The sequence below is a fragment of the Ranitomeya imitator genome, unplaced genomic scaffold (genome assembly GCF_032444005.1).
Source record: "Ranitomeya imitator isolate aRanImi1 unplaced genomic scaffold, aRanImi1.pri SCAFFOLD_196, whole genome shotgun sequence".
Taxonomy (NCBI): domain Eukaryota; kingdom Metazoa; phylum Chordata; class Amphibia; order Anura; family Dendrobatidae; genus Ranitomeya; species Ranitomeya imitator.
Genome location: NW_027193876.1, coordinates 30809 through 56238, shown reverse-complemented (window position 1 = coordinate 56238; position 25430 = coordinate 30809). Strand labels below are relative to the sequence as shown.

At 44.7% G+C, this 25430-nt stretch overlaps 1 protein-coding gene across 4 annotated transcripts in view; it reads left to right on the top strand.

Annotated features, from left to right (window-relative positions):
• Window positions 1–149: 149 nt before the first annotated feature.
• The window catches only part of LOC138654405 (polyadenylate-binding protein 1-like), a 29972-nt gene continuing 4691 nt past the window's right edge, over window positions 150–25430 (top strand). The window contains exons 1-10 of one of the 4 annotated variants that reach the window (XM_069743425.1): window positions 150–228; window positions 3186–3392; window positions 4289–4482; window positions 4562–4677; window positions 12436–12572; window positions 12878–12972; window positions 14134–14271; window positions 14364–14459; window positions 14768–15034; window positions 15263–15411. In XM_069743425.1, coding sequence (XP_069599526.1) covers window positions 3200–3392; window positions 4289–4482; window positions 4562–4677; window positions 12436–12572; window positions 12878–12972; window positions 14134–14271; window positions 14364–14459; window positions 14768–15034; window positions 15263–15352 — 1326 coding nt within the window. In that variant the 5' untranslated portion in view covers window positions 150–228; window positions 3186–3199 and the 3' untranslated portion in view covers window positions 15353–15411. Of the gene's footprint in view, window positions 229–305; window positions 736–3185; window positions 3393–4288; window positions 4483–4561; window positions 4678–12435; window positions 12573–12877; window positions 12973–14133; window positions 14272–14363; window positions 14460–14767; window positions 15035–15262; window positions 15431–25430 lie in introns of those variants that run through there. The other 3 variants (XM_069743424.1, XM_069743422.1, XM_069743423.1) reach the window with 3 other exon arrangements.

The window sequence follows — 25430 nt, the reverse complement described above, 5'->3', positions numbered from 1 at the left end:
GACTCCCACTTACCTGGTCTGTGACTATGGAGGAGGAACCCAAAACACCCCAAATCCTGCACACAGTCCTCGAAATCCCGCCATGACGTCCACAGCTTCCGTTTCTCCTGTCTGCTCTATGGAGGGAGAGGCGCCGCCCCTTCCGGTCACATGGGCGTGACGTCACCAGAGGTCCTTTAGCCGCCTTGGATTTAGCCTCTAGCCTGAGACCAGGCTTCGCTGGAGTAGGTGAGTATGACGTCTTCAAGGAGGCGGGAAGTGGGAGGGGCCCGGGGCGGGGGGAGGAGCCCGGGGCGGGGGGAGGCGGCTCCGGACTCTAATTTAAAAAAAAAAAAGACCAGAAAGAAAACTTGCTCCCGTGCCGCCCCCCCTCCCCCCATCGTCCTGCCGTAGGCACGAGCACACAAGTGCGTAAACATATAATAAGTGATGATCCAGAAAGGAGAAGTCTTATTTGATTGGTGCACATTTATGGCATAAAATGCTTTATTATAAGGGGGATCCAGACACGTGTCGGCCCCGTAGTAACTGCCCGCTCCTCGCGTGGGCATCAGTTGGCACCATGAGGCGGCCATGCTGTGCCCTGACAGTGACAGTTTACCAGGAGCCGCCATCAGGATCTGACTGGAGACAAGATAGGAACAAGGTGATTACCGACATATTGTGCAGAGTCTGTGAGTCCAAAGTCGGCACAACCTGAAATCTTTGCGGAGGAAAGTGAAGAATTCTAGAATCGTAAGTTCTCTAATCAGCGCCACATGTCAGGCCGGCGTCACACTCGGCGTAAGACAATACGCTCCGTAATTTACGGCTGTAATACGCAGAAAAGTCCCCAAAATCGTGGTCCGTAGCTCCTCCGTAGGCAGGGTGTGTCAGCGTATTCTGTGCATGGCATCCTCCGTATGTAATCCGTATGGCAGCCGTACAATGGATCCATGTGCTCAAAAAATAATAAAAACATATATACTGTCTATATATATATATATGTATGTATGTCAGTGAGACACATGTATGTATATATATTAATATTTCATCCAGCGCGATATAGCAGAAAGCCGGTAATTCAATTGCCGTCTTTTGCTATCTCCTTCCTAAACCCGACATGATATGAGACATGTCTACATACAGTAAACCATCTCATATCACCATTTTTTCTTGCATATTCCACACTACTAATGTTAGTATGTGCAAAATTTGGGCGCTCTAGCTATTAAATTAAAGGGTTAAATGGCGGAAACAATTGGCGTGGGCTCCCACGCAATTTTCTCCGCCAGAGTAGTAAAGCCAGTGACTGAGGGCAGATATTAATAGCCTGGAGAGGGTCCACGGTTATTGCCCCCCCCCCCCCCCCCCCGGCTAAAAACACCTGCCCCCAGCCGCCCCAGAAAAGGCACATCTGGAAGATGCGCCTATTCTGGCACTTGGCCACTCTCTTCCCATTCCCGTGTAGCGGTGGGATATGGGGTAATGAAGGGTTAATGTCATCTTGCTATTGTAAGGGGACATTAAGCCTAATTAATAATGGAGAGACGTCAATTATGACACCTATCCATTATTAATCCAATAGTAGTAAAGGGTTAAAAAAACACACACATTATTACAAAGTCTTTTAATGAAATAAACACACAGGTTGTTGGAATAATTTATTATTCTGGTAACCCACCTGAAGACCCTCGCTCTGTAACAAAGGAAAATATCTATCAGCATATGTACGGGTGTTTAATCCATATTTTAAGCACTATCATTACTAAGTGCATACATTTGATAGCACTTTGGTTCAGGATTTATTTAGCAACATTTCAATAGAGCATGCGGTTTGAGCCTCTATTTCTTCATCTCGCTTTAGTCAGTATAATTATAAGTAAATAGATGACTTTAATATTGAAATTCCTCATCAATTGGTGATTTGAAGTTAGTGGAGGTATTTTCTCAGCATGCTCTATTGTTGAAAAATTTGTTGTATCCAGGAATGTTTATTTTATCTCTTGCTCCCTCACTAGTATTATATTTTGCTCTACACCTACCTGCCATTACATTTATCTGTACGGTTTTAAGGCATTGTTTTATTTTTTGTATTTGTCTGTATTAATAAAGTTATAACTTTTTATTGAAAAGAATCAAAACACTCTTTGATTTAGCACGCAGTTTAATAATTGCCTAGCTGATCAGTATGTTTTATTATTGATGTGTAAATTAACTTGGACAATTAATTATTCGGCCTTCAGATGAGCTCACTGGTGGATTCACAGTTACCTCGTTTTGCAGTATTACATGTACTGTGATACATAGAGGCTGTAGAAACCAAACGGCTCAACATACTAAATTACATTTTACTGTAAAAATTATATTTACCCATAAATACAAGAATAAAAAAAACCAAGATGTCAATTTGACTTTGTTTTAGTGAAGCGGTGAAATCTACCAGTTCTTTAAAGCATGTGTCTGGGACTTTAACATTGATGGACTATCCTTAGGGTAGGTGATGAATGTCTGATTGGTAAGTACCCCCGGAGATCAGCCCTTCCTGGTGTCGTCGGCAGCCGGAACTGCTCAGTTATGGAGCTGCACAGCACAGCTTTGTCTACAGAATAGTGACACATGCACATACTATTCAATAGAGAAGGCATGTGCAGTACCTGGCCGTGGCCACTATACTGTCGATGGAGCTGTTCTGGACAGAGCCACAACTCAGCACTTCCAGCCGCCACCGCCAGGATCGGTTGGGTACCGGGTGTCGCACCCCCAGTAATCAGACATTGATGACCTCTCCGAAGAATAAGCCATCAATGTTACAGCGCCAGATAGCCCCTTTAAAGCTGCTCATACACATTAGATAAATGTTGTCTGACTTTGGCGGGATCGGCAGGCCTTATACTGTGTATCGGGGTCCCCAGCTTCACCCTGAACAGAGGACGGGGGCAGAGAATGATCCGCCCTGTTGAATGTCCTTTTGTTCGGGGTGTAGATAAGCTATGGTCAGGCTGCGGCTAATGTGCATGGCCAGCTTTGGCGTGTGACTGCCATGTAATGCTTTTCAAAAACCTGACCAGCACATCCAAACATAGACTAAGTGTGAACAGGTGCATCTTTCAGCGCTGCAGTGTGCTGCCTTATTTACTTAACTTGCCATGTAATGCTGACATGTTATTATCAAGGTGTTTTTCTTACAATCTCCTTTATTTTAGTGACCCTGCTAATAATGGCCACTAGCGCACTCAGCCACAGTACAGCAACCCTGTATGTTGGGGATCTCCTTCCGGAGGTCACAGAGGAGATGCTGCATGAAAAGTTCACTCCTGCCGGCAACATTTTGTCAGTCATCATATGCAGAGACAAGATCACCGGTCAGTCTCTTGGCTACGCTTACATCAATTTCCAGCAGCCGGAGGACGGTGAGAAGCAATACACAACTATAGCTATACATTGCAGCCCTGCCAGCAACAAGGCTGGGGTGAAATATTGCAACTGTTCCACAAATATCATGGACATACAAGATTGTAGATACAGTGGGGAAAATAAGTATTTGATACGCTGCCGATTTTACATGTTTTCCCACCTACAAAGAATGCAGAGGTCTGAAATTTTTATCGTAGGTACACGTCACCTGTGAGAGACAACCTAAAAATAAAAACCAAACAATCACATTGAATGATTTTTACACAATTTACATTTTATTGCTTGAAATACTGTATATTTTTTTTAATTTCTGGCAATTTTTTAGCTTAACATATAATGTATTAAAAATAAAAAAAATCTTGCAACTTTCAAACTGGACATGGGTGCTTTTATAGATTATAACTTCCTGTTGTTTCAGGAAACAACAGGTGTACATAGCTACAGTCATCAGACCTGAGTCCAATAATTTTATTAAAGCATCTAATGAGCGTGTACAAGTGTCATTGTGAAGGGAGGGTGAGCAGGGTCAGCTGTGACATCTCCTATTGTAATTAGTGGATCTTGTATTATCAGCTGTATGTAGAAGCGTTACCGTCATCCTTCCTCTGCTGATAAGGAGCCTGCTGAAAACTCTTCCTGAAAGGGCAGAAAGTATGAACAGTTCAAGATTTCTAAAAAAATTTTAGAACAAGAAAAATTTGCAAATTATTTTTTTTTAAATAAAATTAATGCAAAACAAAATATAGTAAAAAATGTTGTAGCATGGAATGCTGGAGCTGATCAACAATTCCTATCATGGCATGGCATCCTATCAGGGCGCAGAGGTCACCGAGGTGGATAAAGTCATTGATAGTCTCTTTCTTTGAAAATGTCCCCCATCCTTTCCCGCCAGCGGAGCGAGCTCTGGATACCATGAACTTTGAAGACATGAATGGCAAAGCGATGCGCATTATGTGGTGTCAGCGCAACCCGTCCGTAATAAAGAGCAGGATCGGCAACATTTTTATCAAGAACCTGGATAAGACCATCGATAGTAAATTACTGTACGACACATTTTCTGCTTTTGGCAGCATCATGTCGTGTAAGGTAAGTCAGTCATCCACCACATACGGATGTGTGAGGTCTGTGCAGTAGTAAGGTCCCTTATTAATATGAGGTGTTGCAGGTCGTGTGTGACGAAAATGGATCTAAAGGTTATGGGTTTGTACATTTCGAGACCCGCGAATCAGCCCAGAAGGCCATTGACTCGTTGAATGGCAAGATCCTAAATGACCAGAAAGTGTAAGTATGCCCTCATGTAAGGCCGGCTTCACGTGTCTGGGATTTCTGGACTCCTGGACCCCAAATCAACATTCTCATAGGCATATTTCAAGCTTTAGGGTTCGGGTCAGGAGACCTTCGGCTGGTCTGCAAACCGCGACCTGTATACAGACTGAGACGTGCCAAGACGGCCTAACACAAAGAATCCACAATCGATTATTGACTTACATGTCGCCAGTGGCAGGGGTTATCCACCTCTGGGGACTTTTTTTTTTACTTAATTGCATTTATTTGGGGCTAAAAGTCATTTTTGCAATTCAGTTTCCTTACAAAATTTGCACCTTTTGGCTTTTACAGGCTGTTTGTCTCCTCCTCCCTGCACATTCAACTTTTCTGTGGTCAGTGGTCATAAATCAGCTGAGAAGAGCTCAGAAATAGACAGATAAGTGTTAGAAGCTCTCTTTCTGGATCCTTAGGCTATGTTTACACACAGCAGCAAAATCTGCAGCGTTTCCGCAGCAGTTTCCCATGCGTTGTACAGTACAAAGTAAACCTATGGGAAACTCAATCCGCAGTGCACATGCTGTGGAAAAAAACGCGCGGAAACGCAGCGGTTTACATTCGGCAGCATGTCAATTCTTTGTGCGGGATCCGCAGCGGTTTTACACCTGCTCCATAACAGAAAACCGCAGGTGTAAAAACGCAGTAAATCCGCAGTGGACCATTCTACGTGTGCACATACCCTTAGGCCGGCCTCACACTCAGCGTATAAAAATATGGTCCGTAAATTACGTAGAAAAGTCCCCAAAATAGTGGTCCGTATCTCCTCCGTAGGCAGGGTGTGTCAGCGTATTTTGCGCATGGCATCCTCCATATGTAATCCGTATGGCATCCGTACTGCGAGATTTTCTCGCAGGCTTGCAAAACCGACATATGGACATACAATGGATCCATGTGCTCAAAAAATCGTAACAACATATATGCTGTCTATATATATATATATATATATATATATATTAACCCCTTTCTGACCTCGGACGGGATAGTACGTCCAAGGTCAGATCCCCTGCTTTGATGCAGGGCTCCGCGGTGAGCCCGCATCAAAGCCGGGACATGTCAGCTGTTTTGAACAGCTGACATGTGCCCGTAATAGGCGCGAGCAGAATCGCGATCTGCCCGCGCCTATTAACTAGTTAAATGCTGCTGTCAAACGCAGACAGAGGCATTTAACTACCGCATCCGTCCGGGCGTCCGGAAATGACGTCATCGCCGACCCCGTCACATGATCGGAGGTAGGCGATGCTTCTCCATAGTAACCATAGAGCTCCTTGAGACCTCTATGGTTACTGATCGCCGGTAGCTGTGAGCGCCACCCTGTGGTCAGCGCTCACAGCACACCTGCAGTTCTGCTACATAGTAGCGATCAGCAGATCGCTGCTATGTAGCAGAGCCGATCGTGCTGTGCCTGCTTCTAGCCTCCCATGGAGGCTATTGAAGCATGGCAAAAATTAAAAAAAAGTTTAAAAAAATGTGAAAAAAATAAAAAAAATATAAGTTTAAATCACCCCCCTTTCGCCCCAATCAAAATAAATCAATAAAAATATCAAATCTACACATATTTGGTATCGCCGCGCTCAGAATCGCCCGATCTATCAATTAAAAAAAAGCATTAACCTGATCGCTAAACAGCGTAGTGAGAAAGAAATTTGAAACGCCAGAATTATGTTTTTTTGGTCGCCGCAACATTGCATTAAAATGCAATAACGGGCGATCAAAAGAACGTATCTGCACCAAAATGCTATCATTAAAAACGTCATCTCGGCAAGCAAAAAATAAGCCCTCAACCGACCCCAGATCATGAAAAATGGAGACGCCACGAGTATGGAAAAATGGCGCAATTTTTTTTTTCTGCAAACCTTGGAATTTTTTTTCACCACACTTAGGTAAAAAATAACCTACACATGTTAGGTGTCTATGAACTCGTAGTGACCTGGAGAATCATAATGTCAGGTCAGTTTTAGCATTTAGTGAACCTAGCAAAAAAGCCAAACAAAAAACAAGTGTGGGATTGCACTTTTTTTGCAATTTCACTGCACTTGGAATTTTTTTCCCGTTTTCTAGTACACGACATGCTAAAACCAATGATGGCGTTCAAAAGTACAACTCGTCCCGCAAAAAATAAGCCCTCACATGGCCAAATTGACGGAAAAATAAAAAAGTTATGGCTCTGGGAAGGAGGGGAGTGAAAAACGAACACGGAAAAACTAAAAATCCCAAGGTCATGAAGGGGTTAATATTTTATCCAGCGAGAGATAGCTTTAAAGCCAGTAATTCAATTGCCGGCTTTTGCTATCTCCTTCCCAAACCCGACATGATATGAGACATGGTTTACATACAGTAAACCATCTCATATCCCCATTTTTGTTACATATTACACACTACTAATGTCAGTAGTGTGTATGTGCAAAATTTGGGCGCTCTAGATATTAAATTAAAGGGTTAAATGGTGAAAAAAATTGGCGTGGGCTCCCGCGCAATTTTCTCCGCCAGAGTAGTAAAGCCAGTGACTGAGGGCAGATATTAATAGCCTGGAGAGGGTCTATGGTTTTCGCCCCCCCCCCCCTCCCACCCCCCCGGCTAAAAACATCTGCCCCCAGCCACCCCAGAAAAGGCACATCTGGAAGAGGCTGGGAAAATATTCTGAAAAGTTCCCACGCTCGAGGTCATATGAGGACAACCAGCAGATGGTGCATCACCGCGAATGAAGGTAACTACAGGTCATTGTCCTACTTTCCATTCATTCGCTGGGGTTTTACAGGCAGGAGCACAGCTGCATTATAGCAGAACTCCTGCCTGTAAAATAATTTAACCCCTTCAGATGGATTTACATCGTGGGACGTGACAGATCATCGGAAGGTATGGGATATTGTTTTTTAACCATTTCATACTATTGGATTAATAATGGATAGGTGTCATAATTGACGCCTCTCCATTATTAATCTGGCTTAATGTCACCTTACAATAGCAAGGTGACATTAACCCTTCATTACCCCATATCCCACCGCTACACGGGAATGGGAAGAGAGTGGCCAAGTGCCAGAATAGGCGCATCTTCCAGATGTGCCTTTTCTGGGGTGGCGGGGGGCAGGTGTTTTTAGCCGGGGGGGGGGGGGGGGCAATAACCATGGACCCTCCAGGCTATTAATATCTGCCCACACTCACTGGCTTTACCACTCTGGCGGAGAAAATTGTGCGGGAGCCCACGCCAATTGTTTCCGCCCAAATTTTGCACATACACACTACTAACAGTAGTGTGGAATATGCAAAAAAAATGGTGATATGAGATGGTTTACTGTATGTAAACCAGGTCTCATATCATGTCGGGTTTAGGAAGGAGATAGCAAAAGCCGGCAATTGAATTACCGGCTTTAAAGCTATCTAGCGCTGTATGAAATATTAATATATACATATATGTGTCTCAATGACATATATATAAATATATATATATATATATATATACCTATTCTATGTGTACACATTTATTCTACCTATTCTATTGTAACCTGTCAGTGTGATTTTACTGTACACCGCGCTGAATTGCCGGCTTTTCTCTCTAACACCGCAGCGTATTTCTCGCAAGTCACACTGCTGGTCCGTGTGTAATCCGTATTTTTCTGGCCCCCATAGACTTTCATTGGCGTATTTTTTGCGCAATACGGTGACAAACGCAGCATGCTGCGATTTTCTACGGCTGTAGAAGACCGTATAATACGGATCAGTAAAATACGGCTGATAGGAGCAGGGGCATAGAGAAGCATTGTACCGTATGCAATCCGTATTTTCTGCACCTCTCTTACGTCCGTAAAACACGGTAGTGTGACGCCGGCCTTAGAATGAGCTCACTCTTGGATTTTCAGTTAACCCATTCTGCAGCCAGCACTAGACAGAGCAACACTGAGGCTATACAAGGCAAATGGTGCAACATTCTTAATGAAACCCAATTGCAAAACTAAATTTTAGCCAAGAATATATGCATTTAAGTAAGAAACAAAGTGTCCCCAAAGGTGGATAACCGCGCTGCCAGCTATAGGGAAAATTGGGGTTCCCAGACCCTGTTCTACCAGGCTCCACGTATCTAGGACAGTGTGTGTGCCACAAATTTTTATGGGTACATCCAAACATTGCCAAAATGTCTGCAACTAAAAATCAGTTCTATATATCCGAATAAATGTTTTCTGCAATTAATGGTACAGTGGCAGAGATTTCACAATGTATATACAGAAATAAATATAAATATACTACACACATACAGTGGGGCAAAAAAGTATTTAGTCAGTCAGCAATAGTGCAAGTTCCACCACTTAAAAAGATGAGAGGCGTCTGTAATTTACATCATAGGTAGACCTCAACTATGGGAGACAAACTGAGAAAAAAAAATCCAGAAAATCACATTGTCTGTTTTTTTAACAATTTATTTGCATATTATGGTGGAAAATAAGTATTTGGTCAGAAACAAAATTTCATCTCAATACTTTGTAATATACAGTGGGGCAAAAAAGTATTTAGTCAGTCAGCAATAGTGCAAGTTCCACCACTTAAAAAGATGAGAGGCGTCTGTAATTTACATCATAGGTAGACCTCAACTATGGGAGACAAACTGAGAAAAAAAAATCCAGAAAATCACATTGTCTGTTTTTTTTAACATTTTATTTGCATATTATGGTGGAAAATAAGTATTTGGTCAGAAACAAACAATCAAGATTTCTGGCTCTCACAGACCTGTAACTTCTTCTTTAAGAGTCTCCTCTTTCCTCCACTCATTACCTGTAGTAATGGCACCTGTTTAAACTTGTTATCAGTATAAAAAGACACCTGTGCACACCCTCAAACAGTCTGACTCCAAACTCCACTATGGTGAAGACCAAAGAGCTGTCAAAGGACACCAGAAACAAAATTGTAGCCCTGCACCAGGCTGGGAAGACTAAATCTGTAATAGCCAACCAGCTTGGAGTGAAGAAATCAACAGTGGGAGCAATAATTAGAAAATGGAAGACATACAAGACCACTGATAATCTCCCTCGATCTGGGGCTCCACGCAAAATCCCACCCCGTGGGGTCAGAATGATCACAAGAACGGTGAGCAAAAATCCCAGAACCATGCGGGGGGACCTAGTGAATGAACTGCAGAGAGCTGGGACCAATGTAACAAGGCCTACCATAAGTAACACACTACGCCACCATGGACTCAGATCCTGCAGTGCCAGACGTGTCCCACTGCTTAAGCCAGTACATGTCCGGGCCCGTCTGAAGTTTGCTAGAGAGTATTTGGATGATCCAGAGGAGTTTTGGGAGAATGTCCTATGGTCTGATGAAACCAAACTGGAACTGTTTGGTAGAAACACAACTTGTCGTGTTTGGAGGAAAAAGAATACTGAGTTGCATCCATCAAACACCATACCTACTGTAAAGCATGGTGGTGGAAACATCATGCTTTGGGGCTGTTTCTCTGCAAAGGGGCCAGGACGACTGATCCGGGTACATGAAAGAATGAATGGGGCCATGTATCGTGAGATTTTGAGTGCAAACCTCCTTCCATCAGCAAGGGCATTGAAGATGAAACGTGGCTGGGTCTTTCAACATGACAATGATCCAAAGCACATCGCCAGGGCAACGAAGGAGTGGCTTCGTAAGAAACATTTCAAGGTCCTGGAGTGGCCTAGCCAGTCTCCAGATCTCAACCCTATAAAAAAACCTTTGGAGGGAGTTGAAAGTCCGTGTTGCCAAGCGAAAAGCCAAAAACATCACTGCTCTAGAGGAGATCTGCATGGAGGAATGGGCCAACAACAGTGTGTGGCAACCTTGTGAAGACTTACAGAAAACGTTTGACCTCTGTCATTGGCAACAAAGGATATATTACAAAGTATTGAGATGAAATTTTGTTTCTGACCAAATACTTATTTTCCCTCATAATATGCAAATAAAATGTTAAAAAAACAGACAATGTGATTTTCTGGATTTTTTTTTCTCAGTTTGTCTCCCATAGTTGAGGTCTACCTATGATGTAAATTACAGACGCCTCTCATCTTTTTAAGTGGTGGAACTTGCACTATTGCTGACTGACTAAATACTTTTTTGCCCCACTGTATCCTTTGTTGGCCATGACAGAGGTCAAACGTTTTCTGTAAGTCTTCACAAGGTTGCCACACACTGTTGTTGGTATGTTGGCCCATTCCTCCATGCAGATCTCCTCTAGAACAGTGATGTTTTTGGCTTTTCGCTTGGCAACACGGACTTTCAACTCCCTCCAAAGGTTTTCTATAGGGTTGAGATCTGGAGACTGGCTAGGCCACTCCAGGACCTTGAAATGCTTCTTACGAAGCCACTCCTTCATTGCCCTGGCGGTGTGCTTTGGATCATTGTCATGTTGAAAGACCCAGCCACGTTTCATGTTCAATGCCCTTGCTGATGGAAGGAGGTTTGCACTCAAAATCTCACGATACATGGCCCCATTCATTCTTTCATGTACCCGGATCAGTCGTCCTGGCCCCTTTGCAGAGAAACAGCCCCAAAGCATGATGTTTCCACCACCATGCTTTACAGTAGGTATGGTGTTTGATGGATGCAACTCAGTATTCTTTTTCCTCCAAACACGACAAGTTGTGTTTCTACCAAACAGTTCCAGTTTGGTTTCATCAGACCATAGGACATTCTCCCAAAACTCCTCTGGATCATCCAAATGCTCTCTAGCAAACTTCAGACGGGCCCGGACATGTACTGGCTTAAGCAGTGGGACACGTCTGGCACTGCAGGATCTGAGTCCATGGTGGCGTAGTGTGTTACTTATGGTAGGCCTTGTTACATTGGTCCCAGCTCTCTGCAGTTCATTCACTAGGTCCCCCCGCGTGGTTCTGGGATTTTTGCTCACCGTTCTTGTGATCATTCTGACCCCACGGGGTGGGATTTTGCGTGGAGCCCCAGATCGAGGGAGATTATCAGTGGTCTTGTATGTCTTCCATTTTCTAATTATTGCTCCCACTGTTGATTTCTTCACTCCAAGCTGGTTGGCTATTGCAGATTCAGTCTTCCCAGCCTGGTGCAGGGCTACAATTTTGTTTCTGGTGTCCTTTGACAGCTCTTTGGTCTTCACCATAGTGGAGTTTGGAGTCAGACTGTTTGAGGGTGTGCACAGGTGTCTTTTTATACTGATAACAAGTTTAAACTGGTGCCATTACTACAGGTAATGAGTGGAGGAAAGAGGAGACTCTTAAAGAAGAAGTTACAGGTCTGTGAGAGCCAGAAATCTTGATTGTTTGTTTCTGACCAAATACTTATTTTCCACCATAATATGCAAATAAAATGTTAAAAAAACAGACAATGTGATTTTCTGGATTTTTTTTTCTCAGTTTGTCTCCCATAGTTGAGGTCTACCTATGATGTAAATTACAGACGCCTCTCATCTTTTTAAGTGGTGGAACTTGCACTATTGCTGACTGACTAAATACTTTTTTGCCCCACTGTATATACAAATATCTACATAGGAATACCCCTCTAAGGCCACGTTCACACGCTCAGTATTTGTAGCCAAAACCAGGAGCAGGTGATAAATCCAGAAGTGGTGCAGGTGTTTCTATCACACTTTTCCTCTGATAGTTCCTCTCCTGGTTTTGGCTACAAATACTGACTGAATACTGATCGGGTGAAAGTGGGCTAAATGTTTGGAGTTTTTTTGCCGCTTGTAAATAACAATTTTGGATAAACGTGTCTGCATTCTCTGTAAAGGTATATTGAACATTCCAAGTCCAGTCACAAACGAGAACCTGAAGTTGTTGCCAGTTCTTTATACACTAATGTTTACATCAATAACTTTGGAGAAAATATGGACGATGAACGGCTCAAGGAATTGTTCAGCAAATACGGTAAATATGAATCGTGTAGCTACGAGAATCACGGTTATTTCAGAAGACCGTATTGTGGCCATATTTTATTCTCTGTATTATTGCTCCACGTCCCGACCCATCAGCGGGTCTCATAACCTGAGGTAACCGCATCGCAGCCATTTATGATGTACGTTCTGGGCCAGGAGGCCCGCTGATGGGTCGGGACATCGAGCAATAACACAAAGAATAAAATATGGCCACAATACAGTCTTCTGAAGTCAGACTTATATATGGGTTGTCCTAAAGCTTCCGAAACCTAAATTTGGGCAATACTCTCACTTTAGGGCCTACACGGAGCGTTAAAGTCATGACTGATCAAAATGGGACGTCCAAGGGATTCGGCTTTGTGAGCTTTAAGAAACACGAGGACGCCCTAAAAGTGAGATGGAGACTTACGAAATATCTGGAGTCAGGATTGGTATCTCTGTTATTGTAGGCCGTCTAAGTTGGTGGAAGATGAGCAGCAATAATCATTTATCAGTCTGTATACCACTCTCGTGAGACAGCATTCCCCTTTGTACTGTTAGTTGGGATCTCAGGGCCTATACCCCTACGGCATTGTTTTACATTTTGGAGCAGAAATTGCCTATGTGCATTAGATTCTGGCGCAGCTGCCGACTTTTCTCAGGTGAAGCTACTTCAGTCGGTGGCTTTTTTTTTCCTATTTTTGCTCTGACATCTTCTCCCTTATATCTTCATTATGAGAGAATAAACATGTTACCTCTTTTAATTGCTCCAAGGTTTCCAAACCCTGAAGCAGTGAAAAGAAGTAACAAAATACTGAACATGGGCAGAGTAATGGATTTTGACACTGCTGTGTATTATGTTAATTTTTTTAAGAGCTTTTGAGACACTTTTTCAGATGGATTCCGCTCGGAATCCACTTGAAAAAGATGATGTATGCACACAGCCACTGAGCGGAAACTCTCTGAATCCTCCTCTGAGACTCAAAACTCCTCACAAACTTGGTAGTTCCTGCTTCAAAAACTCAGCAAAAAGACTCAGTGTGCACATACTCTAAGGGGGTTTTACTTTTTCAGACATTTACTGAATACCCACAAAACAGGGGTCCCTGTGGGAAGTGGCGTGGCTGTGCGTGTGCTCAGCTATCTAAGGATGTGTACATGTGCAACCACCTCTTCATTCTCCACCTGGATGCAGCAGCCATCCACTGGCCATCCAGACAGGTTGGAGGTTGAGGGACCCCTTTTCTTGAGATCGGGTGCCACCTCTGGAACCTTATCTATCAGGCAGGGATAGCATCAGATGATTACGCCATCAATGCCTAAGATGGGAATACCCCTCCTGGCGAGGATAATATAGGTTGCAATCATTTTGCAATCTACAATAGTCAGGTGTGCACCATGTGAACAAAGAACCAGGGGAAGATCAGCTCTCTCAGGATGGGATGAAACCCTGTCCTTAGGAGATCAAAAAATGACAGTCCGTAGGAAATGGTGTCCTGATCCCTCAGGGTGAGAGATCTTGTTCTTGTGACCAACGTATGGGAGTAAAGTAACTATTTTCCTACTTCTATAAGGCCGTGAATGAAATGAATGGTAAAGATGTGAATGGTAAGGCCATTTATGTTGGAAGAGCCCAGAAGAAGTTGGAAAGACAACCAGAGGTTAGGAGGACGTTCGAGCAAATAAACCAAGAATGGATCACCAGTTCCCAGGTGAGTGACTTCACTCCCTTTGTATTTAATTTGTGTGAGTGTTTGAAAAAAATTCTGCATTTTTAATAACTTTTTTCTTCTTCTAATTTTAGGGTGTCAATCTCTACATTAACAATCTTGCAGATTGCATTGATGACAGGCTACTGCATCAGGTGTTTTCCCGTTATGGCACCATCATCAGTGCTAAGGTGAGCTCAGCTTGTATCTGCTTCTTTCTTCTTTCTATCCTCACATTCATTTTCATCTACGTAACATTAAGGGTTATACTTATGGCCAACATTCGACGTTTTCATCGATACATAGGAGAGGTGATAACTTGTGGATTTGCGGTGGTCTTACTGCTGGGACCCCATGGATCCTTTAGGAATAGAGTGATGAGTAGATGATAACTTTCAATGTCGGGAATGACCCTTTAGCGTGAACCTTCTTAGGTGAGGGTGTACTATTTATTTTCCTATGTTTCATTGTAAGGATGTCAGGTGATGTAATATTTCAGGTCATGATGGAAGGTAGACGCAGCAAAGGGTTTGGTTTTGTCTGCTTCTCCGCTCCCGAGGAAGCAACCAAAGCGGTCACAGAGATGAACGGAAGGATTGTAGACTCCAAGCCATTGTATGTCGCCTTTGCACAGTGTAAGAAGGATCGGCTAGCTCCTCTAGCCAACCAGAAGAAGATGGATCATATCCGAATTGTACCCAACCAAGTCATCAATACCTACCAACCACCACCACCTCCCAGCTTTATAATGCCACCTGCTTCACAAGTAAGTCTCCAGATAAAAACAACCTACAGAAAGCTTTCTTACAGAAACAGTGCCATCCTTGTTCTAAGGTTGTGGCTGGTCTTGCAGATCAGCTCCATTCGAGAGAATAGGGCTGAGTTACAAAACCACACTCGACGTGTGGAAAGATGGGAACTGTTACAGAAAGAAAGTAGCCATGTTTTTCTAACGATATACAATCCATTTATTACAACCTAAACTTGTTTTTAGGTCCAGAACCATGCAGGATGCTGTCATACAGTACCGAAACCGCAGGTTGTGCCAAGTCCTAGCCGGACACCACAAAGTATGTTCAATTAAGTAACAGCCCCAGGTACACCAATCACTGTATGATAAATAACAAATCAATAAAAGAATATTAAAAGAATATTAAAATTATAATTACAAGTGTCAGTGACTAGTGTCCTGTGGAGAGAAATGTGGAAACCACCACCGTACCAAGGGAAAGCAACCACAGCCAATATAGCAAAGCCAAAGAAGATCTCCCAAGCAGGAATGAGATTAAAATGCCTTTATTATATATACACTTGGCAATAAGTAACAATGATAAAAGACACAAATGTGCACAATGAGATTATTTGTATAATAAAATCAATATGAATAATAGTACAGACTGACCCCTTGAAAATTATATCCTATATTATACTACCATGACAGGTTTAAACATCGCCCCAGGATGACATATATTATTAGCTGGATTTATATATAAAAAAAGACTTTCTGCATATATTGCAAGTACAGACCTATAGATACAAAATGTGCAAAATTGGTAGCAAATAGTAATTTATGTGCAATAAAGCAATATAAAGTGCAACAGGAGGGGGAAGGGAAAAAGGTCAATTATAACCATACAGTGTACTGAATATGTCAGTATATACACCTTATTATAACACGTGCACAACTATGTCAGAAAAAATAAAAAAACTTTTTTTGTGCAAAGAGAAAAAAAGGGGGGTTATATATACCCATAAGATATGCTGGATTATACCAGAAAGTGCTATGTGCAAAAAGAAAGTGTAAAAACTGAAAAAAAGCCACAATTGCAGGTTACACTATTCTAAGAGGATAGAAGGAGTAATCCGAAACGCGCGTCGGGGTGCGTTTCTTTGGGATTCAGCTGACCTCACAGGTATATTTAAAGATTTAAGTACATCCCCCTGCATTACACCATAGTGATTAGTATCCGGCCCTCTGGTGGTCAGAGTGTGCCAGTGGTGACTTTATGGTGGTGATTTAGCTGCTCTTTTATTTTTTTGGCCACTATAATTAGTACTATTGGAAATATATAGATATATTTGATACTTTCTTATAGACCTATTTTTGTGCAGTATGGTTTAGTATACACTCCTCTTAGAATAGTGTAACCTGCAATTGTGGCTTTTTTTCAGTTTTTACACTTTCTTTTTGCACATAGCACTTTCTGGTATAATCCAGCATATCTTATGGGTATATATAACCCCCCTTTTTTTCTCTTTGCACAAAAAAAGTTTTTTTATTTTTTCTGACATAGTTGTGCACGTGTTATAATAAGGTGTATATACTGACATATTCAGTACACTGTATGGTTATAATTGACCTTTTTCCCTTCCCCCTCCTGTTGCACTTTATATTGCTTTATTGCACATAAATTACTATTTGCTACCAATTTTGCACATTTTGTATCTATAGGTCTGTACTTGCAATATATGCAGAAAGTCTTTTTTTATATATAAATCCAGCTAATAATATATGTCATCCTGGGGCGATGTTTAAACCTGTCATGGTAGTATAATATAGGATATAATTTTCAAGGGGTCAGTCTGTACTATTATTCATATTGATTTTATTATACAAATAATCCCATTGTGCACATTTGTGTCTTTTATCATTGTTACTTATTGCCAAGTGTATATATAATAAAGGCATTTTAATCTCATTCCTGCTTGGGAGATCTTCTTTGGCTTTGCTATATTGGCTGTGGTTGCTTTCCCAAAGTATGTTCAATGTATTGTGAGAATGGGGTTTAGTGTGTACGCCGAGTGTCTTCTCCCGCTAAACCTTACTAGTGCACATCACAGTCTATACAGCGATATTACATAAACTCTGTGGTCTACTATACCAGTCCTCACCATTTTTAAGATTTGCACTTGCCGTGGGGGCATGGTCTGCCAGCGATGTGAGAGGATGCATGCCCGGTCAGCTCCGTGTGCAGATCCTTATACGATCCTCAAGCTGCCCTTTTTTTCACCCTCTGGTCGGGTATACTTACCTGCTTATGCCTGGACACTGTAAACAGCCTTTTCCCTGGCACGGAGCCCGCCATGAAGAAAGGGAACGTGCTCAAAGGCCAGGAGTGCAATCTACAAGGTGGGGTCGACACAATTGTGGCAGAGAGTGCAAGCTGAGCGGGTGAGCACTAAAAGGAGGATGTGGCTAGTTTAGAAAGATTTGCAAGATCAGGAGTGGAAGAAACGGGATGACACGTTGAGAGGGATTCATCCAGACCCAAATTCCTTCTCCCACCTGCTTACTACAGATCAGCCTGAGTATGAACCAGATGAGAACCGGGGAGTCCATGCTGTTTCTCCTACATGCCAACTAGCAGCTACAGAGCCCAAGATATCATGCAAGCCATTGGGGATTGTAGTAGCTCTCTTTCATCTCTGGTGCTGCAGGTAGGAGGAATTATGAAGAACATTTCAGTGGTCAGACAAGATATACGCAGTATCTCAGAGAGGACCACAGACCTCGGGAAGAGCGTTAATGAATTATAGGACATCCTACTTCCAATGAGGCAAGATTTGCAGCAACACACCAAGTTATCAGAGGCAAATCGCATCAACCAGGATGATTTGGAGAACCGCCCGTGCAGGAAAAATATCTGGATTGTTGGAGTCCCTTAAAAATCCTAGGGCGCAAAGACCACAGAATTCTTTGAAACCTGGCTAGTGATGGTGTGTGGGAAGGATACTCTTAGCCCCCTCTTTGCAGTGGAACGGGTGCAGACAAGGCCACTACCGCCTGGAAGTCAGCCATGCACAGTCCTGGCCAAGATACTTCACTATAGGGATACCATCCTATGAAGCTCCATAAATGGTCCAAGAATCTCCATATTCACAGATTATTTTGCTGATGTACAGAAGAGAAGTGCGCAGTTCGTGGAAAATAAAAAAACAACTGTGGACAATGGTTTGCTCCTACTCTAGGTAATATCTGGCCCACCTGTGGGTTGCTGCTATGAATTCAATATCCTTCTTTAGTTTTGCTACTTTAGAACGATGGAGAATTTAGAAGGTTGCTTGGTTACCCCCATTGTGACTGCTACATCCAAGGTTTCGACTTAGGCCCTGGTCCCTTAGAGAGCGCCTGTTAGGGCATGGTCGCAGTGGCCAAAATGTTAGTGTTGAAATTTGGGTTATGTTGAAGCATAAAGGGGGCACAACCGGCCCTCAGATTGCTGTTTAGGTTTACATCAGATCTAGAGTGGTTCTTCTAATCTTGTGCAATGCCACCGATGGAGATAGCCTTTTCTGGAATACCCCTATCTATTCCACAAGGCTGACTCTCAAGGCTAAAAAGATTACCTTATTGTCGTGGAACGTAAGGGGAGTACATGAACCTGATAAAAGGAAGGCGATCTTCGATACCATGAAGAAATGTCAGCACGTAATATTATGCCTCCAAGAGACTCACATGAAGGAGCATAATATATATCTATTAACCCCAGCCTAAGTGGGCTCGAGCTATCATGCAACATTCTCCAAATATTCACGCGGAGTTAGTATTTTAATTAATCATACAATTCCCTTTCACTGTATTGACCAAGAAATAGCTAAAAAGGGACGATACATCTGTCTGCGGGGGAGATTCTATAATATTTTAATCCTTATTGATGCGGTTTATATCTCTCCTCCATACACAGGAACGGTCCTTCAGAAAATAATCGAATTTTGTTAGTAAAGCCCCTGGCTGCCCCCTAGTACTAATGGATGACTTCAACAATACGATACATTGGCTATGAGTTTAGCTGGGATGCGGGAGGGACTTACTCCTTTGGAAAGAAGTTAGAGGAGGTAGCACTTAGATGTTTGGCCATTACCTTACCCTAAAGTTAAGACTTTTTCCTGTTATTATGCTGTCCACAGCTAATTGTCCCGTATAGGTTTGTTACTATGTAATTCCGCAGCTGTGGGAATGATGGGAAGAATAGAATACTTACCTCCGAGTCTCTCTGACCACTCTCCACTTATGGGGCGCCTCACTTCACTCCTGCAAGTTTAACCCTTTCTGGGTTTTTTTGATGGTGTCCATCAGTTCATGTAAAGAACATGCCTACAATTGTGAAGATTTGGTTTTTTTTATTGTGAAGTAAGCAACAAATGGGACAAAATACCTGACAACTTCAGTGTGCATAACTATTCATCCCCCTAAAGTCAGTACTTTGTGGAGCCTCCTTTTGAGGCAATAATGGTTGCAAGTCGCTTTGGATAAGTCTCTATGAGCGTTCCACATCTTGCCACTGGGATTTTTGACCATTCCTGAAGGCAAAACTGCTCCAGCTCCTTCATGATAGATGGTTTCCTCTGGTGAACATCAATCTTCAAGTCTGGCTAAACAATAAAGGGCAGGGTGCACCACAGTATATATTTCAAATGCAATTATAATCACAGGGTGCTACTAACGCATAGAAAGGAGGAGCAATAACTGGAGGAAAGACTAATGTGTATGTAGAAAGTCCACACCCGAGGTACAAAAAATATCAAAAACTACTTTATTATCACCAAAGCACAAACATGACTAAAAACATTTAAAAGCAACAATGATAACACCCCCATCCATGTACAATAATGCATCTATGTGACCCTAGGACATGATACCGTAGGAGGGAGTACCCGTGCCAAAGACACTGCCGAGAACCAGCTGACAGTACTGGAACCCGGATGGGTAGCAGAAGGTACAAGAGCCAATGGAACTACCGAGGACCAGCTGATGGTACTGGAACCCGGTTACTAAGCAGGAGGTACCCGTGCCAGAAAGCACTACCAAGGACCACCAGACATTGGTGGAACTCGGATACCGAGAAGGAGGCACCTAAGCCAAAGGCTCTGCCTGGAACCAGCTGACGGTACTTGAACCAGGATGGGTAGCAGAAGGTACAAGAGCCAATGGAACTACCGAGGACCAGCTGATGGTACTGGAACCCGGTTACTAAGCAGGAGGTACCCGTGCCAGAAAGCACTACCAAGGACCACCAGACATTGGTGGAACTCGGATACCGAGAAGGAGGCACCTAAGCCAAAGGCTCTGCCTGGAACCAGCTGACGGTACTTGAACCAGGATGGGTAGCAGAAGGTACAAGAGCCAATGGAACTACCGAGGACCAGCTGATGGTAGTGGAACCCGGTTATTAAGCAGGAGGTACCCGTGCCAGAAAGCACTACCAAGGACCACCAGACATTGGTGGAACTCGGATACCGAGAAGGAGGCACCTAAGCCAAAGGCTCTGCCTGGAACCAGCTGACGGTACTTGAACCAGGATGGGTAGCAGAGGGTACAAGAGCCAGTGGAACTACTGAGGACCAGCTGATGGTACTGGAACACGGTTACTAAGCAGGAGGTACCCGTGCCAGACAGCACTACCAAGGACCACCAGACGTTGGTGGAACTCGGATACCGAGAAGGAGGCACCAAAGCCAAAGGCTCTGCCTGGAACCAGCTGACGGTAGGCAGCAGAAGGTCCACATGAAAAAAAAGTTGCAAGGCCGCGAGTTGACCGCAGTTACCGAAACCCACAGTTCTACAGGGGGAGCTTGTCCACTTGGCACTATGGAACCAGCCTTGATTGCCAGATCCCGCAGCCCACATAGGAAGCATCTAAACTGCAGGCACCATGGAGTCGGCTAACCCGACCGCAACCCGACAGGACAACGTATTGGAGGCAAAGTGACCTTGACACTACCCGGAAACAGCTGGCGTGCTGGAACCAGGCTGGGCAGGAGGGAGTACCCGTGCCAAAGACACTGCCGAGAACCAGCTGACAGTACTGGAACCCGGATGGGTAGCAGAAGGTACAAGAGCCAATGGAACTGCCGAGGACCAGCTGATGGTACTGGAACCCGGTTACTAAGCAGGAGGTACCCGTGTCAGAAAGCAATACCAAGGACCACCAGACGTTGGTGGATCTCAGATACCGGGAAGGATGCACCAAAGCCAAAGGCTCTGCCTGGAACCAGCTGATGGTACTGGAACCAGGATGGGTAGCAGAAGGTACAAGAGCCAAAGACACTGCCGAGAACCAGCTGACGGTACTGGAACCCGGATGGGTAGCAGAAGGTACAAGAGCCAATGGAACTACCGAGGACCAGCTGATGGTACTGGAACCCGGTTACTAAGCAGGAGGTACCCGTGCCAGAAAGCACTACCAAGGACCACCAGACATTGGTGGAACTCGGATACCGAGAAGGAGGCACCTAAGCCAAAGGCTCTGCCTGGAACCAGCTGACTAGACAACGTATTGGAGGCAAAGTGACCTTGACACTACCCAGAAACAGCTGGCGTGCTGGAACCAGGCTGGGCAGGAGGGAGTACGCGTGCCAAAGACACTGCCGAGAACCAGCTGACGGTACTGGAACCCGGATGGGTAGCAGAAGGTACAAGAGCCAATGGAACTGCCGAGGACCAGCTGATGGTACTAGAACCCGGTTACTAAGCAGGAGGTACCCGTGTCAGAAAGCACTACCATGGACCACCAGACGTTGTTGGATCTCGGATACCGGAAAGGAAGCACCAAAGCCAAAGGCTCTGCCTAGAACCAGCTGACGGTACTGGAACCAGGATGGGTAGCAGAAGGTACAAGAGCCAAAGACACTGCCGAGAACCAGCTGACGGTACTGGAACCCGGATGGGTAGCAGAAGGTACAAGAGCCAATGGAACTACCGAGGACCAGCTGATGGTACTGGAACCCGGTTACTAAGCAGGAGGTACCCGTGCCAGAAAGCACTACCAAGGACCCCAGACGTTGATGGAACTCGGATACCGAGAAGGAGGCACCTAAGCCAAAGGCTCTGCCTGGAACCAGCTGACGGTACTGGAACCAGGATGGGTAGCAGAAGGTACAAGAGCCAATGGAACTACCGAGGACCAGCTGATGGTACTGGAACCCGGTTACTAAGCAGGAGGTACCCGTGCCAGAAAGCACTACCAAGAACCACCAGAAGTTGGTTGATCTCGGATACCGAGAAGGAGGCACCAAAGCCAAAGGCCCTGCCTGGGACCAGCTGATGGTACTGGAACCAGGATGGGTAGCAGAAGGTACAAGAGCCAAAGACACTGCCAAGAACCAGCTGACGGTACTGGAACCAGGATGGGTAGCAGAAGGTACAAGAGCCAATGGAACTACCGAGGACCAGCTGATGGTACTGGAACCCGGTTACTAAGCAGGAGGTACCCATGCCAGAAAGCACTACCAAGGAACACCAGACGTTGGTGGATCTCAGATACCGAGAAGGAGGCACCAAAGCCAAAGGCTCTGCCTGGAATCAGCTGACGGTACTGGAACCAGGATGGGTAGCAGAAGGTACAAGAGCAAAAGACACTGCCGAGAACCAGCTGATGGTACTGGAACCCGGATGGGTAGCAGAAGGTACAAGAGCCAATGGAACTACCGAGAACCAGCTGATGGTTCTGGAACCCAGTTACTAAGCAGGAGGTACCCGTGCCAGAAGGCACTACCAAGGACCACCAGACGTTGGTGCAACTCGGATGCCGAGAAGGAGGCACCTAAGCCAAAGGCTCTGCCTGGAACAAGCTGACGGTACTGGAACCCGGATGGGTAGCAGAAGGTACAAGAGCCAATGGAACTACCGAGGACCAGCTGATGGTTCTGGAACCCAGTTACTAAGCAGGAGGTACCCGTGCCAGAAAGCACTACCAAGGACCACCAGACGTTGTTGGAACTCGGATACTGAGAAGGAGGCACCTAAGCCAAAGGCTCTGGCTGGAACCAGCTGACAGTACTGAAACCCAGGGGGACCTATTCAAGATTGACTGCTAAAGAACCAGCTAATGGTGCTGGAACTCAGATATGCAGCAGAAGGTCCACATGAAAAAATAAGTTGTAAGGCCGCGAGCAGGCCGCAGTTACCGAAACCCACAGTCCTACAGAGGGAGCTTTGTTATGATCAGGTTACCTTGGAGCAGCATGAAAACTTTCACTGGAGTAGGTGGTAACTATACTGACCGCAAACCCTGATCTTATCACCGCAACTAGAAGTAGCCGTGGGGTGTGCCTAACAAAACCTAGACACCTCGACACAGCCGGAGAACTAAATACCCCTAAAGGTGGAAATAGGAATACTATCTTGCCTCAGAGCAGATCCCCAAAGGATAGGCAGCCCCCTGTTGTGAATTCTGCTCTTGGGCTCCCTCCGGTGGTTGAACCCAGGACAGGGCCCAGTACTAAACGAGAGAAAGGTTTGTTAAACTATTAGATACACAGGTCTCCCTTCCACATACAGGGGTCACAGGGCAGAAAAGAAAAGGGGCCCCCAATACTGCACAGGGGCGACAGGAAGCATCCGGTGAGACTACACCAGGAGGCCTCTACAGCCATCGGTAGCACAGACATGGGAGAAAAGGCGCCCATACTCAGCAAATCACCCCCGAGCACAGGCTCTGAATGCAGGCATTGCAAAACTACTGTCCCTTGAAATGCTCTCATTCAGGCTGGTGGAGACTGACACCTTCCGTAACTTCATGGCATTGGCAGTCCCACAGTACAACGTGCCCAGCCGCTTTTATTTCAGCAGGCAAGCCGTCCCTGCCCTGCAAAAGCATGTGGAGGGAAAAATTAAACATGCGCTACTAAACGCGTCAGTAGCCAGGTCCACCTGACCACCGATGTGTGGACCAGTAACCATGGACTGGGAGGATACCTTTCCCTCACTGCCCATTGGGTAATTGTTGTGGAGCCGGGTACAGATCTTGAGAGTGGCGCTGTACATGTTCTGCCAACTCCAAGGATTGCAGGAATCCAGTCTGTACACATTGACTCCTCATACTCCAGTTCCTCTGAATCATTGCTGCAGGAGCCATCACAGTCTACCTCCACATGGAACCGTGAAGGCTTACCTGTTACGACCGATATGAACACAGTCATGGCCAAACGTCAACAGGCCGTATTGAAATTAATTTCTTTGGGGAATCGAAGCCACACAGCACAGGAGCTCTGGAATGCCATCAATTAGGAGAGCGACGTGTGGTTTGTGCCAGCGAATCTCCAGCCAGGCATGGTAGAGTGTGACAATGGCCGAAATCTGGTGGCAGCTCTGGGCCTAGGCAATCTCACTCACATCCCATGTCTGGCACATGTGCTCAACTTGGTCGTGCAGAGTTCTTTGAGGGACTATCCGGATCTTGATGCACTGCTGCACAAGGTCCGCCTTGAGTGTGCTCACTTGCGGCGTTCCAGCATGGCAAGATCGCGCATTGCAGCTCTGCAGCACTGATTCCGCCTTCCGAAACATCGCATCATATGTGACCTACCCACCAGGTAGAATTCAACGTTACATATGTTGGAGCGGTTGTGTGAGCAGCAGGCAGCAGTAATGGAGTACCAGCTGACAATGATCCAAAGCACACCGCCAGGGCAACGAAGGAGTGGCTTCGTAAGAAGCATTTCAAGGTCCTGGAGTGGCCTAGCCAGTCTCCAGATCTCAACCCAATAGAAAACCTTTGGAGGGAGTTGAAAGTCCGTGTTGCCAAGCGAAAAGCCAAAAACATCACTGCTCTAGAGGAGATCTGCATGGAGGAATGGGCCAACATACCAACAACAGTGTGTGGCAACCTTGTGAAGACTTACAGAAAACGTTTGACCTCTGTCACTGCCAACAAAGGATATATTACAAAGTATTGAGATGAAATTTTGTTTCTGACCAAATACTTATTTTCCACCATAATATGCAAATAAAATGATAAAAAAACAGACAATCTGATTTTCTGGAATTTTTTTTTCTCAGTTTGTCTCCCATAGTTGAGGTCTACCTATGATGTAAATTACAGACGCCTCTCATCTTTTTAAGTGGTGGAACTTGCACTATTGCTGACTGACTAAATACTTTTTTGCCCCACTGTATACTGTGTATATATATACAAACATATCAATTAGTAAGTTAATCACCTGGAGAGAAAGCCGGCTGGCAAGGGAGCAGACAGAAAGCACATGGTAGCAGCCATCTTGTCAGTGTCCGTCTGTCGTCAATAGTCAATAAAGTCAGTTGAAAGTACAATCGCGCATGCAGAGATTGCCACGTGACGCGTGCGCGGGTCGCGCTATGAATTGTGTCTAGCAGCACAGGCCCAAAACAAAGCCGCAAAAGCGCGGGCGCCGTCACCTAGCAA